The sequence below is a fragment of the Terrapene carolina genome, unplaced genomic scaffold (genome assembly GCF_002925995.2).
Source record: "Terrapene carolina triunguis isolate 2854851 unplaced genomic scaffold, T_m_triunguis-2.0 Scaffold66, whole genome shotgun sequence".
Classification (NCBI taxonomy): Eukaryota; Metazoa; Chordata; order Testudines; family Emydidae; genus Terrapene; species Terrapene triunguis.
In genome coordinates, this window is record NW_020664417.1 from 60,513,689 (window position 1) to 60,533,698 (window position 20,010).

General features: G+C 44.2%; 1 protein-coding gene across 9 annotated transcripts in view; it reads left to right on the top strand.

Moving 5' to 3' along the window:
- The window catches only part of APBB2 (amyloid beta precursor protein binding family B member 2), a 241,533-nt gene that overhangs the window by 208,834 nt on the left and 12,689 nt on the right, over nt 1-20,010 (top strand). For 8 of the 9 annotated variants that reach the window (XM_029910641.1, XM_029910640.1, XM_029910638.1 and 5 more), the window contains 5 exons: nt 6,589-6,703; nt 12,481-12,568; nt 17,104-17,187; nt 17,803-17,918; nt 18,798-18,977. In XM_029910641.1, the coding sequence (XP_029766501.1) occupies nt 6,589-6,703; nt 12,481-12,568; nt 17,104-17,187; nt 17,803-17,918; nt 18,798-18,977 (583 nt within the window). The remainder of the gene's footprint in view (nt 1-6,588; nt 6,704-12,480; nt 12,569-17,103; nt 17,188-17,802; nt 17,919-18,797; nt 18,978-20,010) is intronic. The other variant, XM_026647972.2, reaches the window with a different exon arrangement.

Consider the following 20,010-nt stretch of genomic DNA (forward strand, 5'->3'; position numbering starts at 1 on the left):
CCCGGGCCCCGCCTCAACTCCGCCCCTTCCCTGCCTCCTCCCCCCCAGGCTCTCAAGCCTGGGAGGGGGGGCAGCGGCAGTGGAGGTGTGCTAGGGTGGCAGGGGCACATTTTTAGGGGCGGCATTCTGGCACCGGCCATGCCGCCCCTAAAAATGTGCTGCCCCAAGCACCAGCTTGTTTTGCTGGTGCCTAGAGCCGGCGCTGTCTGTCGGGATCCAATTACAGTTTTGAATACTGTGTTCTGCTGCTGAGATGCTTCTTCACTGTAGGCCCAAGCCCGAAAAGGTAAAGGGCTTATGAAAGTTGTTGTAACCTCAAAGATTTTTCACACTGAAATAGGGAACTGTTCCTATCCCACTGACATTAATGGCAAAATTCCTTTTGACTTCAGTAGGAGCAGGAACGCTAGCCTCAACCCTGCAAACACTTCTGCACATGCTTAGCTTTATGCATGTGAGTATCCTAGTGGGATAGGATTTGATGGGGTTAGGTATGATCAGTGTCAAGCTGACAGCCCCTTGGGTATTCCAATCTATCTTGTCACCTGGGCAAGCTTGGCTTTGTGACAGATGGTCCCTTATACCAAAAATCACAATAATATTCAGATTACTCCCTATCTCAAAGGACCAGTCACTTAACCCAGGTCAGTTGTATCTTAGATCTCACACCAAAGACAATGCTTGTAACCAATCCTATAATAAACGATCTAAAGATTTATTAACTAGGAAAAGTAAATAAGAGAGTTATTTACAAGGTAAAAGCAGGTAAACATTGCATACACCCAAATGAGTTACAATCTTAAGTTTCAAAAAGTAATGAAAGCTTCTATAATAAGCAAGGGCTATAAGACCTTTAGAGCTAACCCTGGCCAAGCACTGGGGATCTTTTGCTTATGCTTAGTCCTTTCGGAGTCCAAGCAGCATTAAAAAAGACAGTTCCTCCTTGTTAGGGCTTTTTATTCCCTTCCCCCTTCTAGCATCAAGTTGCAAATTCAGCTCTTGGGAGGAATTCATTTGCAAGTCTCCTCTTCATGGAGAATGTGGGGAAGGGAGCAATGCACAAAGCCTTTTTTGTCTTCTGATGTTCCACAATGGCTCGTCTGGTGTTCATGGGCCTTATTTTGTTGGGCAAGAGATAAAACATCTCCTGTTGGAAACTAGTATTTCAATGCATCTCTTCTGTCTGGTGATTTACAGTTAAAGAGCAAACACTTAAATATTACCTTATAACGTGGGATGTAGGTATTATCAATCAGATTAATGCATGCAGCAACTTGCAAGCATTTCATAAAGTCTAGATTCATTTTTATAACTCTATCTGTTTTAACAACACTAACACACGGATGAGCCAGACTGATTCCAGCTATGTATTTGTCAGTGTTCAGTGGAGACCTAGGGGCCTTGGCATGAGCTGGCTTGTAGAATCTGCACTTCCTCAGTCTAGGAGGTGATGACTCCAGTGACTTGTCCAGAAGTCAATGCATCTTGCTCAGAAGGCAATATTCTCTTTTCTGCCCAATCATTTGCATGGAAGATTTCAATTATTATACCTTTTCCAAAGATGAATTTACCATTGGTAATTCTGGAAGGGTATGAACTTGGGCCCTCGTGTCCTTGATAATTTTTGTACAAAAGAGAGAGGAGGGGTTTTGTTTGTTTCCTTGAAATACAGAATGGTTTGAACCCTAGCTACATGGGAATCAAGTTGGATTCTTAGCAGCTTGGGCATCTTGTGGGAGCAGGCCAGTATTGCAGAATTGTGTACTGTGCTATAGGACTGTGCTGATGGATGTTCCTTAAGACATTTAGTTGACTTGATGAATTATTGAAGTTGACCTATAGTCTGTGCCTTGTCAGATGGGAAGATGATAGTTTGATTGATGATTTGGAAGCAGATGGTGTTTTCAAATTTCTGCATGATACAGTATCTCTGGTTTTGAAGAAAGAGAGGGAAAGAGTTTTATTGATGAGATATCCACCCCATCCTGACAGGTTTGCAGATCTGATCCTGCAAAGGCTTATGCATATACCTACCTTTACAGATGTGAGTAGTCCTGTTGTAGACAATAGGAATATTCAGGTGCTTTAAATTAAGCACATGTGGAAGCATTTGCTGGGCTTGGGCCCAATTCCCTGAAACATCATAGTGCAGGCTTTTTTGGCTCCTCACAAGTTGAAATTGATCAAATATTTACTAAATAATTTTTGCTGCTGATTGTCATTAACTGTGTATATTTAGTTCTGCCTTGTTATGAATACGTGGTATTACATACAAAACTTCGTTAAATTACCATTATTTAGGTTGCAAAGTCAAGCACTGGGAAGTTAGAACATGCCAGATTTACGGTTGCCTGTGCCACCCTAAATCATCTTTCTTGTGCACCCAGCCTGTGCACTGAGTGAGGCAGGGGTCCTGTGGGAAAAATAGTATATCATTCTGTAATCAAAATCACAGTACATTTTCACAAGGAGGCTGAATTAAGGTTGCATGGGCAACCGTAATTTTGGCATTTCCTAACTATTGAGAATGTTGCAAGCAAAATAAGGTTCTGTTAATGTAGTTTTTTGTATGTCATTGCCTAGGAGTTTTTCAAGGACAAAGGTGAAAACAAATTATGTTATGTGCAACGGTAATAATTCTCCCCTTCATACATCATCCACAGGGCTTGAACTCTGAGCCTTAAACCCTACAGCACAGATTGCTACAACCTGAGGTAGAGAGCTAACCACATTAGCTGACTACAGGAGAATAGAGTGTTATCCTAGAATATGGGGATGGGATGCTGGTGCCATATGCTGAGTCCAGGAGAGGATGAAGGGAGTCTAGCCTGGTCTCTCTTCCTCCTGCCGGAGAAAGAGACAGAAATGCTGGGATCATGTGCCAAGCTGGGAGGTGGAAAAGAGATTTTGGGGGAAGTCTAGCTTGGCGCTCTCTTGCATTGCCCTGCCACCCCTAGCAACAGCTTCTGGCAGCTCCCAGACATTCCCAGCAGAGTGTCTGCTGTTGCCTTGGCAGAAACATGGGCCAGTCTCTTTAAAATGTTCAGTGATTTTTGGCATTCTGACAGAATTTGGGGAGGGGGAATGGTGATTTTTAACACTTTTCAACTCTATTAAATCCGAACGGACTGAAATGGGACAAAGAAAAGGCACATCTGTAGTCTGAGGTTTTCCATGCAGGATATCATATGTCTGCTGCAAACAATGGCAGTATTAATACTTCTGAAAGAAAAGTCACAAGAATCTTTTATAGTGGAAGGTGTTAGACCAGTGGTTCCCAAACTAGGGGCGCGGCTTGTTTTGGGTAAGCCCCTGATGGGCCGAGCCGGTTTGTTGCCTGCTGCTTCTGCAGGTTCGGCCGATCGCAGCTCTCAGTGGCCGCGGTTCGCCACTCCAAGCCAGTGGGGGCTGTGGGAAGCGGCGGCCAGCACGTCCCTCGGCCCGCGCCACTTCTTGCAGCTCCCATTGGCCGAGAACGGCGAACCACAGCCACTGGAAGCTGCGATCGGCCGAACCTGCGGACGCAGCAGGTAAACAGACCAGCCCACCCTGCCAGGGGCTTACCCTGAACAAGCCACGCCCCTAGTTTGGGAACCACCGTGTTAGACAACCCTTTTCTGAGGTGTTTCCCAGTTAAACCATAACCACCCTCCTTTCTTTGGTCTTTATAGCATTGGTTTTGTCTATCTTATGCTGTCATAATAGTTTAGTCTGTTTTGAACAGTGAGCACCCCCCATAAGAAAAGGGGTGCTTTCTAAATACGTTTTTTTATTATTTAGTGGGGGGGTTATCTCTTTAAGGTTTTAAATCTTTGCAATTCAGCATGAAAACTCAAGTAATTTCTCAACAGGGCTGGATTAAATATGGCTGCAGAGGCTTTTGTGTAATATGCTCCAAAAAACTTGGCTTGTTAGTTGAGGTACATTGTCCGATGTGGTTCAATAAAGCAAAACACAGTAGTTTAGAACAGTGTTGATGTGCCAGGATATTGCCAATGCTGATCAAGCAGAGTGCAAGAATTTCTAATGCTGTTTTATAATCATGGATTTCACAGCACGTTTTCAAAACCCTGATTGGATTTGCTTTAATGGCTTTGTCTCATCTTATATATTGCCTTTTTATTTATAAGAAAATAACTGATAACTGACTAACTTCACTCATAGCAGAAGGCATTACCCAGATATGTTCTGTATTTGAGAATACGTGTGCTAGTCCTTGAAGTTAATTCTCTTATTTGGCCCTGATTCTGCAAACTGCTCCACATAGGTGGATCCTGAGCCTGTGCAGACCTCTGCTGACTTCTGTTGGGCTCTGCTTAGGTGCTGTGACCTGCCCGTGCAAAGCAGGTTGCAGAATCAGGGCCTTATTTATGTAAACAACCCAGTGAAAACATAGGATAATCTTCCAAGGATACGCTTGTTAAGAGGGCTCATACATCACTACTTTACAAGACCTCAAAGGAATAGTATTGACTGAAGTAAATACTCAGTAAATAGTAAAGCCATGGAATGGTAAAGCAGATGGCTTCCAATAGCATTTTAAATTCATATAAACACAGATTTTAGCCTTTAAATCAGCACTCCATTAGAGTAGGCCCTAATCCTGCAATGAGCTGTATACAGGGATCCATTGTGTCTGCAGTGTTGGGGGCGTAGTCATTACCAGTGATCTTTTTTCACATAAGGCGGGGAGAAGGGAAGAGAGAGGGAGATGGAGTGAGTGCTTCTAATCAGGTTTCAGAGTGGTAGCCTTGTTAGTCTGTATCAGCAAAAACAAGGAGGAGTCCTTGTGGCACCTTAGAGACTGCCCAAATAAATTTGTTAGTCTCTAAGGTGCCGCAAGGACTCCTCGTTTTTTTGTTTTGTTTCTAATCAGAAACTCTTCGATAGAGTTATGGTTGTAAATCCATATCTATTCATTTAAAACAGCACTGCTAGAATGTTGCAGTTATAACAACATACAAAATATCTGGAATTGTAGGTAAAAAAACAAAAATGCTTGAAAGGTGGGAAATTAGAAGGTTGTAGTTTTAAAAAACAGTCCAAAGTTTCAAAAAGTCTAGAAATACGTATTTACTGTTCCAGTACCAACCAGCGTTAATAAAGGTGTTTGGGTGACTGGGGGACCCTAAATGCTTACAAACATGGTGCCTACAAACCCTTCAGGGCTGCACCAGCAGGCTTGATTAATGTGCAGCCCCTTCACAAGATATGAAATTCATGATGGTTTTATGTAACAATCAGTTCATTTTTTCCATAGCTAATAATTTTTCGAGATAGCATAGTTAAATATACCCCTTTCCCTCAGTTCACCATGGGGCCTGATGAATGCAACCTATTTGGAGTTTTTAGTCCAGTTTTACTTTTGAGATACTGGGTCAGAAGGGAGCTTCACTAATTTACATCAGCTAAAGATTTAGCCCACTGTATGCACTAACAAAAAAGTATTAGACTTTCCCATATGGGGCTCCTTGTCCATCATCTTAATGGTGGAGCTTCTGGGTTGGAGTACTTGTCATCAGCCTCCCTCTGAGGGGAAAGGCATTGAAGAGTGTCTTCAGGCTGATGGAATGATTGGGGGTCAGCTTGCCACGTCTTGTCTAATTCTAGTCAGCCAATCTGCTGGGGGTAGGGCACAGGGGAGAAATTTGCAGTTGGCAGGGACTGTTGACTAAGTGGCAAAGGCTAGTGACTGTGTGCTGAGGGGGCAGCACATGATGAGAAAGGGGGGAAAAGGGTGGGTGGAAGGCTGCAGAGAAAGGTAGTTAAAGCTTTGCCTGGATTGTGTCTGCCATCCCTTCAATCCTGCTCCTGTATGGACTGCCTACACTGCAGGGCCAGCTGCGCCTCAGGGTTCCCACCTGTAAGATGGGTAAACAGAAATGCCGCAACAGGGTGGTTGTGAGGCTGAATTAGAGCTTCAGCACTCTGAAGCCATGCTATACTGTGTGAGTGCTTAGTATTAGGCAAACAATCTTTTTGTTACAGGGCATTTACTTTAAAGTTATTTAACATTTGAAAAAGTAGTAAGGTCAGAAATTTAGGTCAATTAATGTGAGTGAAGCTCAGCAGGCACACATCTCCCTTATGCAATCGTATTTCTAATTACTGTCTGCATATTTTAAGCATTTTCTAATTCTTTGAAATACAGCTTTTCTTCAGATAGTTTGCTCGGTGCTTGTCTTATTTTCTATTATTTTAGAAGCTGAATATGAATCTTTGCAGAAAAGCACACTATTTTCCCTCTGCTTTAGCTGTCTTTATTCTTTAAGTATTTAATAAAATGTTCTTTTAAATTTCCATGTACATTTACAATTGCTGTTGGATTTATGGGTTATAAACGCAATGAGTTTTCAGTGTTCGAAAGTTGCAATGAGCTCTCTAAAGGGTAAGCATCAGAGACTGGTAATGTGTTCCATGGATATGCAGTGGTGTCAAGTTAGTGCCTATTTGTTGATGTAGCTGTTTTGGCTGAGCCGCTGATTTTGTTCTCTGACAACTCAGACATATGCTTCTTAAATTAAAGCCAAACTTGCTATTTTTTAGATGCTGCTATTTATAATGTGTTAATTCATTTTGTCTGCACAGAGACTTTGCTTATGTAGCAAGAGACAAAGACACAAGAATTTTGAAATGTCACGTCTTTCGATGTGATACGCCTGCGAAAGCCATCGCAACAAGTCTGCACGAAATCTGTTCTAAGGCAAGTGGATTATAACAACTCATTCATTAACCTCGTGAATGGTTCTTAGAACTGTTACTATAAGCAGCACTCTAATTTGTGGCCTTATGCTGTTAGTCTGTGGCCCTAACAGTAAGAAATGGTGTAGCTCTAAGAATTTGTAAAGAAAGGGGCGTGAGTGGCATCAATAAACTATGGGAACATGAACATTTAGATTTGAAGGCCACAGTATCTGTTATAGATTTGACCAATGTGTGTATAGCTTAAAAACTTTTTTATCTAATAAAGAGGAAGTATGAGGGTTGTCAGTGGGACAATTGTAATTAAGGTTGCCAGGTATCCAGTTTTCGACCAGAAGGCCCAGTCGAAAAGGGACCCTGGTGGCTCTGGTCAGCACTGCTGACCAGGCGGCTAAAAGTCCAGTTGGCGGCGCAGTGGGGCTACGGCAGGCTCCCTGCCTGCCCTGCCTCCACGCAGCTCCCAGAAGCAGCCGGCATGTCCCTGTGGCCCCTAGGTGCAGGGGCGGTCACAAGGACTCCACGCGCTCCCTCCGCCCGAGTGCCAGCTCCATAGCTCCCATTGGCCACAGTTCCTGGCCAATAGGAGTTGCAGGGGTGGCGCCTGTGGGCACGGGCAGCGCGCAGAGCCCCACGGCCCCTCTGCCTAGGAGCCAGACATGCCGGCCGCTTCCGGGAGCTGCCTGAGGTGAGTGCTGCCCGGCCAGAGCCCACACCCCAAACCCCCTCCCGCACCCCAACCCCTTGCCAGGTCAGAACCCCTCCCACACCCAAACTCCCTCCCAGAGCCTGCAGCCCACACCCCCTCCTGCACCCCAGCCCTGAGCCCCCTCCTGCACTCCAAATCCCTCATTCTCGGCCCCACTCCAGAGCCCGCACCTCCTCCTGCACCCTAGCCCAAAAGTGAAAGTGAGTAAGGGTGGGGGAGAGCGAGTGAAAAAGGGAGAGGGGATGGAGTGAACAGGGGCGGGGTCTGGGGGAAAGGATGGGGCCTAAGAGAAGGGGGTGGGGAAAAGCCGGTCAGTTTTGTGCCATTAGAAAGTTGGCAACCCTAGACTTGTAATAGACATTATTGCAAACAAATAGGAATGGTGAATAGTGTCATGGCTAAATAAAACAGAACTTTTTAGATTTAATGGTATTCTTCTGGCTGCTAATGCCTGAAAAATCTGTTAGTGACACCATCAACTTAAAAATTGCTTTTTTTCTGAATTTTTTTTACCTACTTTTGTTTCAAGTAATACATGAGATTCCTTTAACTGAAAGAGATTAGAGATAGACATTTCTTTGTTATCAGTTGGTTTACATTGTGAGTTTGACAAATTATCTGTTCCCCTGAATGGTCAATTAATCAGTGCCCTCTGTTTGTGTGGGTCTTTCCTTCAGTAGTAAAGCCTTTTACAAAATAGGAAAATCTGACTGAAAAACTATAAAAATTGACAGGGGAACTGAAGCAGGTGTAGTAACTGAGACTATTTTTAACTCTTATTGAAACGCCACTAGTTTTCAAGTTGATCGTGTACCTTTAAAAAAACTTTTTTGCTTTGTTTTTTTCTTCTGTTTAAAATGTGACTATTTAAAGGGATGCTTCCAAAATAAAACACACATTTAGTTGCCTATCTTACTAACTAACTTTAAGTCTTAAAATCCAGTTTACATTTTGTGTCTGGAAGTATGTTTGTGTTTGCTTTGTACATTTTTCTCAGTTTGGAGAATGAAAATCAATGAAGTTTGTTTCCTTTTTCTTTATGGTCAGTTTGTCTGGGTTTTTTTATGTATTTATTTTCATTTTCATTTATTTTAAGTTTTGCAGTCTTTGAGTTGCAAACCCTGCTAGTATAGTAGACACATTTTGTTCTGCTCTGTGTGATGTTTTATGCAAATTGTTTAGTGTGCTGATTTGCATATTGCATATTTAAGCCCCTGTTTTGTGTTGTACAGTGTAAAGAATGACTTAGGATCAGTGGTGATAAAACCAAAGCTAGGCATGCCTCCTATAAAATGGGAATGAATAACTTGCTGATGCTTCATGTAGATGGCAATGATATAGAATGGGTGAATCATTTTATTTGTCAGGGTAGTCAGTTGACGTCAGGAAGTTCTATAACTGAAGAAGTCACATGTTGGCTCTGTCTTGCATCAGTGACATTTCAGCGTCTTCAAAGGCCTCTGGGCCGCAGGATGTCTGTGTGACAGCTAAGATATGAGTGCTCAACACAGTAGTGATGATGATGCCGTTAGGGCAGAAACATGGCCATTAAAAAGAGTTGAGGAGAAGAAACTAAACAGTTCTCAGTGTCAAAAGTTCCGGCATATTCTTCATGTCCATTGGTTTGATTTTTGTCACAAACTAGGAGATACTTACATGATCCTGGCAAGTTGCAGTCCTGCACCAGTTGATAAGAGGATGGCAATGGTGGGGTCATGTACAACTTCCAGACAAAGGTACACTTTTACAGAAGGTTTATGCAGCTAAGATTGAAGGAAGTAGAACATGAGGCCAGCCATGAAGGGGGTTCAAAGATGCAACTTAGAGGGATTTAAGAAGTCTAAATCGTCCCATACTGACTCTTGCTGAAGGAAGAAGACTTGCAAGGGACTGTTCAAGCTGGAAGTCCATTCTTTGTGCCAGCACAGCTACATCATAGCCATGAGAATCTGCTGCTGCCACTCTCTTTGCAGTTTAGGCTATGGGGAATTATGTTCCTGGTTTGGCTTTGCAGGTGCTTCTATAGTGTTGGAGGGTTAGTGGGGAGGCATCTGGGAGTGAGCTGGATACTAATTCCTTCTTCATCCCCTTTAAGCTGTCCTGACTCTGTGACGTTACACTGAGATAAGTGACTAGGAAACAGAAAATGGCCTTATTCAGAAAAGCAAAGGGCAGACCAGCGAGCAATGCTGTGAAGTTATTCACCAAGATGGAGTGGAAGGGAATTGTGATCTATATTGGGGGCAATTCCCATACAGCTATCCCGCAGAATGTCAAGACCAAAATCAAGCAATCTCTCAGTCTTAGGCTATGGCTACACTAGAGAGCTGACAGTGACGCAGCTGCACAGATGTAGCTGTACTGCTGTAAGCTCTCTGTGTAGACTTTCTAAGCTGATGGGAAGCTGCTCTCCCCTCAGCTTAATTACTCCAGCCCCTACAAGTGGCAGTCGCTATGTTGGCAGGAGGAGCACTCCCACAACACAGCACTGTGCACACCAGCACTTAAGTCACCATAAATTATGTTGCTTATGCAGGTAGCTAATTCCCACCCCAGAGCGACATAACTTATGTCGACTTAAGCTGTAGTGTAGCCATAACCTCAGATTCTGCTTTATCTCTATTGCAGGCATGCTGAAAGTGCAGAGAAAAACAGAGCAGGTTCTGCACTGATTGTTTGATGCCTTAACTGCTCCCAGTCTTTTTTCACAGGCTTACACAGAAAGCCTTTAAGAGCTGTATGGCTATGCTCTCCCTAAGGGCACGTCTACACTGGAAACTTCAGTCACCCTATGTTAGTAATTGCGCTGGTGGTTCTCCGCACTACTCTCCTTTTGTCAGTGGTGCGTGTCCTCATCAGGAGCACTTCCACCAACTTAAGGTTAGTGTGGGGGGCTGAGAGCCCAGGCTCTTAGCACCTTACGCAGTCCCTGCTGTGAGCCAAGCTGCCCCCGGGTTGTGGGCTCCCTGCTGCCAGTAGCCCAATCGCATCCCTAGGCTCTCAGCTGCGGGCTGCCAGGAGTCTGGCTGCCCCTTCTCTACAAGCTCCCAGCAGGGAGTGCCGTGCCTGGAGTCCTGGCAGCTCCCAGGTTCCCCATGGGGAGCCAGGAGCTTCAAGGCAGATGTCAGGAGGAAAACAGGGAGATGGGTAGGTGCCCTTACACCATGGGCTTGTGAACAGTTGATGGTTTGGGCTTTACCATGAGACAGAAGCTGGTTGCCCTGTCAGACCAGCCACCATTTTGAGAACATGTATGTGGGGGACAGAGAGGGCTGAAGGAGGTGGGAACTGGAGACTCAGAAAGGCTTCTAGCTCACATCCACACAAAATGGGGCACTGGAACAGAAATCAGCACAGCAGTATAGTGTAATAATAAATTGTAAAGGTCAATACTTACATGCCAAGGTTTCTTTGATGGGATCTGCCTCCTCAGTCCCGGGCTGGCTTCTGGCTGAGAATCAGGCTGGCTTCCAACATGGCCACCCTCAGAGTCCTGAGTCCTGAAGAGATCCTGGCTTTCTGGGGAGAGCTCTTCACTGTGCTACTTGTGTTCTTCCTTCAATGACTCTTGTCGCTCGTCCTCAGGAGAAGGGGGTGCAGCTGTGCACAGGATCCACAACCTCCTTGGCTTTATAGCTGTGTAACTGCTTAATATCCTGTCCAGCTCTTCAAAAAATAGATAGGTTATATTTCCATAGCCAGACTCTTCTTGCATCTTGGATTGTAGTGTACAGTCTCCTGAGCTGTTTGCTCTTTATCTGGTACTAGTTGGTGTCCTGGTTGTGACCCCTTGTGGACAACTGACTAGCAATGTCCACCAACACATCTTTATTCTGGTGGCTGGCCCCAAGAGCTTGCTGCACTGCTGCTTCTCCCCAGATGGCAGTGAGATCTAGAGTCTTAGCATGGCGCCAAGCAGCTGTTTGAGGCACGTTGTAGAGGCTGCTGGAGTAATATTGTTGTAACACAAATATATTGGAATCCAGGAATAAATGGTCTGGTCCTGGCAGGTGAGGGAGATATCTTGTCAATTTGACTCCAGAGCAGTGGGAGGGGACACAGGTAAACACACAGGTCCATCATACATGTCTGCAAAGGAGCGTGGGATAGCAGTTGGAGGACTTCCAAAGTAGTGTGAAGCAGCATTGTGTGTGCACTAACAATAGACGGTGTTAACTAAGTTTGCATCTAACTTGAAAGAAGACTCCAGAGTTTGTGATAAATGTGGAGTTAGTGCACTCGAAGGAACTATGTTGCTTGTACACAGGCATTTTTAGGTCAAGCAGCCTGAGTTAAACCCCCGGTGCAGACAAGCCCTCAATGATAGTTATGGCCCTGAGTCAGCAAAGCAATTAAGTACATTCTTACATACCATTGGATGGACTTGTTCTACTGAATCAGGGCCTTATTCCTAAGCTAACCAAGTCTCAGCGACAGCTCTCATTTTATTTAGCCCAGGATATGAATATTGCCTCATAAACAGAAAGCAACCTCAAAGTATAATAATCACAAACAGAGGGAGCCAGTGTGAGAGCCATGATTTTAGAGCAGGTGTTTCTGCCTCCAGGTCCTGTGCTCTGACCACTAGACCTCTCTGTAAAATTTAATTAAAATAGTAGTTTGTTTATTACTAAAACATAAACAAAATGTAGTTGTACATTACATTCCAACACAGCCAGGGTCACAATGGTAACTCTTTTCTCAGGAGGGTATATGTAAATAGGTAGATCAGAAATGTGCATGGGATTACAAGTGCCTCTTCACTTTTTATTTGTATAGATTTAGTTATACTACTTTCTATGTCATTCCTCACTGCAGTTTTTGAACATTTAAACTGCTAATTTTCACTTCATGTATCTTTCATATCTATTTGTAGCTCTATGTCCCGCAAAGAGAGAATTGTAAATAAACTGAAAGAAAATTAATTTTAGTATCTCTTTTGGTCATATGGACTCTGACTAATTGCAGATTTCCCAGATTAGGGGTGTAATGAGAGTAAATTTATACTTGGAATTGCTACTGTACTATATCTTGGGGGGGAAAAAATGCTGTTCTATTGCCATCTTCTCCAGATTATGGCTGAACGGAAGAATGCTAAAGCTGTGGCTTGCAGCTCTTTGCAAGAGCGGACAAATGTCACCCTGGATGTTCCCCTGCAAGGTACTGTATGCCAGAATTAACTTTATATTATGGTCCAGTTTTAGATACAGTCCCTTAATGTTGTATTTAACAAAAATCGAGCTGAAAGGAAGGCGAACAGTGTCTTTTAGATAGCGTATCTGATGATGTTACAGCAAAATACTTTTATTGGTAATGTTGACAGTAGTGCAATTCTGCTCAGTTATGGCAACTTGTTTATTTCCTCTGGTCTTTCAAAATGTGTAAATTTCACACCGCAGTAGTGGAAATGATATGCCAGATCTGCATAAAAACAAAATCTATTCCAATTAATCAATGGGTTCAGAGGAGTTATAGCAGATCCAGACTCTTCCTGAATTTCAGCATCAGTGTGAGCTTCAGAGGCTGATGAGCAAGCAAATCTTCCAGTCAACTATGTGCTGCACCCTGTAGTGTGGGGTAAAAGAAAAATGGCTTTGTGTTCCTTTCTCTTAGCTTAATGGTTGATATGTTGAAAGCAGCCCAGGAGACTTACACACAGTAACTAATGCAAGATATATGTTTTAAATCCATTTGCCTGCACTGAATATCTCAACACGCTCCTATATGTTGTTCATGGGTTTTTTTTATTTGCATCAGCTGTTCACACAGACATTGGTTTCTCCTGGCACATAGAGGGCACGTTCATAGGCATGGTTTAAAAACACAGGGCTTGGTTCACAAAGGGACTCAATCTCTCCTGTTGAAGCTATTTCACTTTGTATGAAAAATGTAAATAGTCATTAGATCAGAGACAAAAAGTGGCTAAAACACCCACCTGGGAGACCCAGGTTCCAGTGACTCTAAGTATTTCATACAAAGTGGAACAGCTTCAACAAGAGAAACTGAAACAGATCCACCCTAGAATACCACATAACCCAGCAGTTAGGGCATTCACCTGGGAGGTGAAAAGAACAGGAGTACTTGTGGCACCTTAGAGACTAACAAATGTATTAGAGCATAAGCTTTCGTGGGCTACAGCTCACTTCTTCGGATGCATATAGAGTGGAACATATATTGAGGAGATATATATACACACATACAGAGAGCATGAACAGGTGGGAGTTGTCTTACCAACTCTGAGAGGCCAATTAAGTAAGAGAAAAAAACTTTTGAAGTGATAATCAAGATATCAAACTGTCTGTACTGGGCTATCTTGATTATCACTTCAAAAGTTTTTTTCTCTTACTTAATTGGCCTCTCAGAGTTGGTAAGACAACTCCCACCTGTTCATGCTCTCTGTATGTGTGTATATATATCTCCTCAATGTATGTTCCACTCTATATGCATCCGAAGAAGTGGGCTGTAGCCCACGAAAGCTTATGCTCTAATAAATTTGTTAGTCTCTAAGGTGCCACAAGTACTCCTGTTCTTTTTGCGGATACAGACTAACACGGCTGCTACTCTGAAACCTGGGAGGTGGGAGACTTCGGGTCAAGTCCCTTCTCCTCTGTCAGAGTGGGGATTTGAACTGGGGTCTCCCACATCCTCAGTGAGTGCTCTAACCACTGGGCTATATTAGGTGGGGAGAGGGATACTGCTACTCCTGTTCTTATTTCATTGAAAAGGCACTGATCTGACTTAGGTGCCTAACTCCAGGAGGGTTCATGGCTGTGAATCCAAAGTGGAGATAAGTGCTTTCATCTGACCTCCAGTTAGGTGCCCAACTTCCTTTGAGTGGAGGAGCTTAGTCCTGCCCCTCTCCTCAGTATTTCCTATTGGCTAGCTCAGATGGCTCTTTGCCCAGCACGCCAGCTGTTGTGAATCCTCTTCTTAGGACTTGTCTACACAGTGAGTTAGTGCATGGCAAGCCAGGGTGCAAATTTAAAGCATACCAGCTTGCTGCACAGTAGAAGGCCAGGTGGATGTTGCCACAGCACAGTGAAAGTCCCAGGGTGCAGCTTAGCATTCTGCTGCTTGAAAGCATAGTTTGGCAAGCCACATCCAGGACATCCACTTCTGTAGCAGTGTCCAAATGGCGAGTTACTGTGCAATAAGCTGGTGCGTTGTAGACAGGGTTCCCAGGCATCCAGTTTTTGACTGGAATGCGTGAAAGAAAAGGGACCCTGGCAGCTATCGGGCTGACCGGGCCGTTAAAAGTCCGGTCAGCAGTGCAGTGGGGCTAAGATAGGCTCCCTACCTACCCTGGCTCTGCGCAGCTCCCGGAAGCAGCCGGCATGTCCCTGCGGCCCCGAGGCGCAGGGGCGGTCAGGGAAGCTCCATGTGCTGTCTTCGCCCCCAGCATCGGCTCCACAATTCCCATTGGCTGGGAACCACAGTCAATGGGAGCTGCGCAGGCGGTGCCTGCGGGTGCGGGCAGCGCACACCACGCAGAGCTGCCTGGCCATGGCTGTGGCTAGGGGCCGGACATGCTCTTAGCCCCTCTGCGTCGTCTACCTGGAGCCGCCTGAGGTAAGTGCTGCCCGACCAGAGCCCTCACCCCGAATCCCCTGCCCCAGCCCTGAGCCCCCTCCCACACCCAAACTCCCTTCCAGAGCCCACACTCCCTCCTGCACCCAACCCCAGCCCTGAGCCCCCTCCCATGCCCAAACTCCCTCCTGGAGCTTGCACCCTGACCCCCCTCCTGCACCCCAACCCCCTGCCTCAGCCCTGAACCCCCTCCCGGAGCCTGCACCCTGCACCCCCTCCCACATCCCAAACTACTGCACCAGACCTGAGCCCCCTCCTGCACCCCAAGCCTCTCTGCCCCAGTCTCACCCCAGAGCCTGCAGCCCCCTCCCACAACCTGAACCCCTAATTTCTGGCCCCACCCCAGAGCCCTCACCCCCTCCTGCACTCCAACTCCCTGCCCCAGTCCAGTGAAAGTGAGTGAGTGGGGGAGAGTGAATGACTGAGGGAGAGGGGCTGGAGTGAGTGGGTGGCGGAGCCTCAGAGAAGGGGGCGGGGCAGGGCCTTGGGGCAGGGGCGGGGCAAGGGTTTTCGGCAATATTCCCTCTAATTTTTTCCATCCATATGCGGAATAAATTTTGTGATGTGCACCAAGGTGTGTGCGAATGTGGGCCACTAGTAGAAACAAAAAACCTAGATATAATATATATATATATTTTAAAAGTTACCAGAGGGATAATTACTCCAGCCAGGACAGATTAGGCATTTTAGAACTCACTACTCAAAGAATTAAATTTAAGAAATAAAAATTATGAAATGCATAAACCAGTCAAAACACTAAAATAACACTTTGAAAGAATAAAATGACAGAGAATAGATGTGCGTTGCAGGAAGTACCAATAAGTGACAACAACAATAATACAAGTATGTGTTGGGAGGTGAGTGTGAAAGAGACTGTGTGTGAGACACAGAGATGCTGTGTGTGTGTGAGAGAGAGAGAGAGAGAGAAACAGAGACTGTGTGAGCTAGCTGCTGTGGAAATCTCAGAAACAGTGCACTGTCACTTTAAGAAAAGCACTCAATCACTCACCATTCAGACCTCAGACTACAGCACCTCACGGTCCTCTTGAACCAGGCTGTCCCCTCTGCCCTGCTCTGCGGAGATGGGGTACAGGGGCAGGGGTGGGGACACGCTGACATCAGCATCCTCTGCCCTCCACCCCCGCTCTGCACAGCCAGCAGGAGGGTCCCGGGAGCAGCCGCAGGAAGGAGCAACGTGGCGGGAGGGGTACCTTACCACATACTGCTAGTCTGCTAATCGGCTGGGCAGCACTTGGATCTCTCCTGCACAGCTTACAGGGAACACAGGTGTTCGGTTTTGTGCAGTTAGAAAGTTGGCAATCCTAGTTGTAGATTCATACCCTGGCTTGCTGCGCATTAACTTACCATGTAGACAACCCCTCAATCTCCTCACTTTCCCCATGCATTGTCTAGGTAGCCTAGGCACCTAACTCAGGGCTACGGGCTCTACTGGGTGGTAGGACACCCAAAGTTAGGTATTGCCACACTGAGGGCAGGTCTTCACTACGGGGGGGGAGGGGGGGGTCGATTTAAGGATACGCAAATTCAGCTACGCGAAAATTCGACGTATTGCAGCCAACTTACCCTGCTGTAGGGACGGCGGCAAAATCGACCTCTGCGGCTTCCCGTCGACGGTGCTTACTCCCACCTTCGCTGGTGGAGTAAGAGCGTCGATTCGGGGATCGATTGTCGCGTCCCAACGCTGGTGGAGTAAGAGCGTCCCGATTCAGGCGGGTAGTGTAGACCTAGCCTGAGCCAACATCCCCTTTGTGTATCTAGCCCTTAGAGTCCAAATTTTACATGACTGTGTTGGATATGAGACCAGCCCTGTATATATGCTCATACCTTAGAGACATATTCATGCAAGTTTTCTAAATGGTTTGAACACAATCCTATTTTTAGTTTTACATGAATTGGAAGTTGTATCATCTTCCTCCTTAATTCCCCTGGAAATCACTTAACATCTTGTTGTATGAGCTGTAGGGAGTGCAGATCTATTTTAATCAATACAGTATTTTCAGAGTAAAATTACTTCTGTCAGTGCAATAAAGGTCTTTTACTTGTGAATGTTGATAAACAGCCGTTGATTTTTTTTTGTTCCCATGCAGTAGATTTCCCAACACCAAAGACAGAGCTGGTACAGAAGTTCCACGTCCAGTACTTGGGCATGTTACCTGTAGTTAAACCAGTGGGTATGTAACACCATTGTTCTTAACTGATGCTAGAGGGGACTTACATAAAATCTAAAAGGGCTAGATTCTGGCTACACATGCACTGGTAAAGAAAAGTGCAAGGAGCAACAACGCTCTTTACTTGTGTTCCTGATGCACAGGGGTCAGCACTAAGCCTCCAAATAGGAAGAGAATGGGGCTGTCTAGTGCTCATGGCCTCACTCAGGCTTGTGCTTCCTCAGCCAGAATGTTTTAGGAAGGCTGCTGAGACAAAGCCCTTTGCAGCGCCCTCTCCCAACATGAGCACTGACAACTAAAAAGTCAGAAGGGAGTTGTAAGTGCATAGGACTGGAGTGAGGTGCTACCTGAACAAGCTGCTGTCCCAGTGTTTTAAGCCTCCTAGGAGAAGACTGGCAACTACTTTTGTTTTTACAAAGTGACAAAAAAAAATAAAGGATAGCAGGAGCTAGTCATTTTTTTTCTTAAGCCCCGCCATCAGAATGTTTTTAGCTAAGAAATCTAAGGCAACTTCTTTTCTGTGCTTCCAGGTGAAAATAATAGTTTCTTCTAGTTTTTTTTATGTATTTATTTTATACATTTTTTTTTAATTCCATTCTCCTTCCCTCTACATTTTAGGTATGGATACGCTGAACAGTGCTATAGAAAACCTTATGGCTTCCTCTAGCAAAGAGGAGTGGATGCCAGTTACCATGAATGTTGCTGATGCTACTGTGACGGTCATCAATGAAAGAGTAAGTTAGGAATAGATTAACATAATAGTTTTAATAGTGCAATCTCAGAAAGCTAGAAAGACCCCATCTATAATAGAATTTTTGTTTGGACTAGAGTGTATTCTTTTGTTTTACTTGACATTTCCCTCCAGTACTGTAAACTGTGCACAATAGGACCATTTAATAGAGATTGAGATTTTTAAAAATCTTACAATTCATCTTCCGCTTTTATGTTAAAGCGCAGCATATCAAGGTTCTTACCAGTCACTTTTGTTAGGTTCAGTTTTATTTGCCCCTTCGAAACAAGCCCTTAGAAATGATTGTAAATGTTTATGAGGTATAAAAAAATAAGTATCAGCATTATCTTTTCCTGGGGTTTTTGAGACCCAAATACTGCAAGCCTAAACCCTGGGCCAAGAGTCCTGAATGCTAAGATTTGCTCTGTCCTCCTCTGCAATTTAGCAAGGACAAGGAATCTTTCAGTCTTTGTTTCGTGCTGCTGCTTTATACAAAGCATTTTCCCAGAAGACCAGTAGAGTGACACTTTCAAGAAATAGGTCTGTTTCACTGCTGCTGTGTCCCCGGGGTAAATCCCCATTCAACATGGATAAGTAGTTGTTGTTGTTTTGTTGTTTTATGACTTACCACAGTCTGTCTTTTTTAAACTGAAATAACCTAAAATCTGTGGTGTGCCCAATACCAACCGCTTTGGTCTCTCTTCTTCTTGTATTTTAGAAGGGTTAATTGAGTTCAGCACATTGCTAATGCTGTACAGATAAATAATAAGAGTTCAGCACTACAGCTACAGTTTCACCAGGGATTTTAGAAACGTAAATGAAATATACCAAAAAGTTGTATTGAATACATTGTAGTAATGAGCGATCATTGCTTCGTAACCAGAATGAAGAACAAATCATGGTGGAATGTCGTGTTCGGTTCCTGTCCTTTATGGGAGTGGGCAAGGATGTCCATACATTTGCCTTCATTATGGATACAGGGAACCAGCATTTTGAATCCCATGTTTTTTGGTGTGAACCAAATGCAGGAAATGTATCAGAAGCTGTTCAGGCTGCGTGTATGGTAAGTGATCTTTTTCAAAGTGAACTGTAGTACTTAGCTCTTTCACTAACTCTATAAATAGTAATAATTCTAAATTTACAATTATATTAAATCCCGATAATATTTAAAGAACTGTAAAAACTGGTATCTTTAATACAAAATAAATAAATAAATACATAAATAAATCTTTGAGAATTTAAATAATGCTCCTATACCAACCTTACCTATTTGGGTGAAAGTGATTATGAAACGATAGATTTCATGATTTTAGGGAAAGGAAGGAGTGAGAGCAGCAGAATAAGGATAATGGACTTCAAAAAGGCAGACTATAACAAGCTCAGAACTCGTAGGTGAGGTCCCATGGGAGGAAAGTCTAAGGGAAAAAGCAGTTCAGGAGAGCAGTTTCTCAAAGACACAATATTAAAGGCACAACAATAAACTATCTCAGTGTGAAGGAAAGATAGGAAGAATAGTAAGAGGACAACATAGCTTCATCAGGAGCTCTTTAATTACCCAAAAATCAAAAAGGAATCCTCCAAAAAGTGAAAACATGAACAAATTGCTAAAGATGAATACAAAAGAACAGCACAAGCATGTAGGGACAAAGTCAGAAAGGCTAAGGCACAAAATGAGTTACACCTCGCAATGGCCATAAAAGGGCAATAAGAAGAAGTTCAATAAATTCATTAGGTGCAAGAGAAGATGAAGGAATGTGTAGATCCACAACTTAATGGGGAATGAGAGCTAATGACAGATGACAAGCAAGAACGCTGTGGTGTTTAATGCCTATTTTGCCTCAGGCTTCTCTAAAAGAATATTGTGACTGGATGCATAATATTAACAATTAATATTAACCAAAAGGGAGGAGGAGTGCAACACAAATAGGGAACGGACAGGTTAATGAATATTTACATCAGTTAGATGTATTCAGGTAGCTGGGCCTGGTGAAATTCATCCTAGGATACTTAAGGAACTAACTGAAGCATTCTTGGAATCACTAACAGTTATATTCAAGAACTCCTGGAGGTGTGTGGTCCCAGAGTACTGTAGAAGG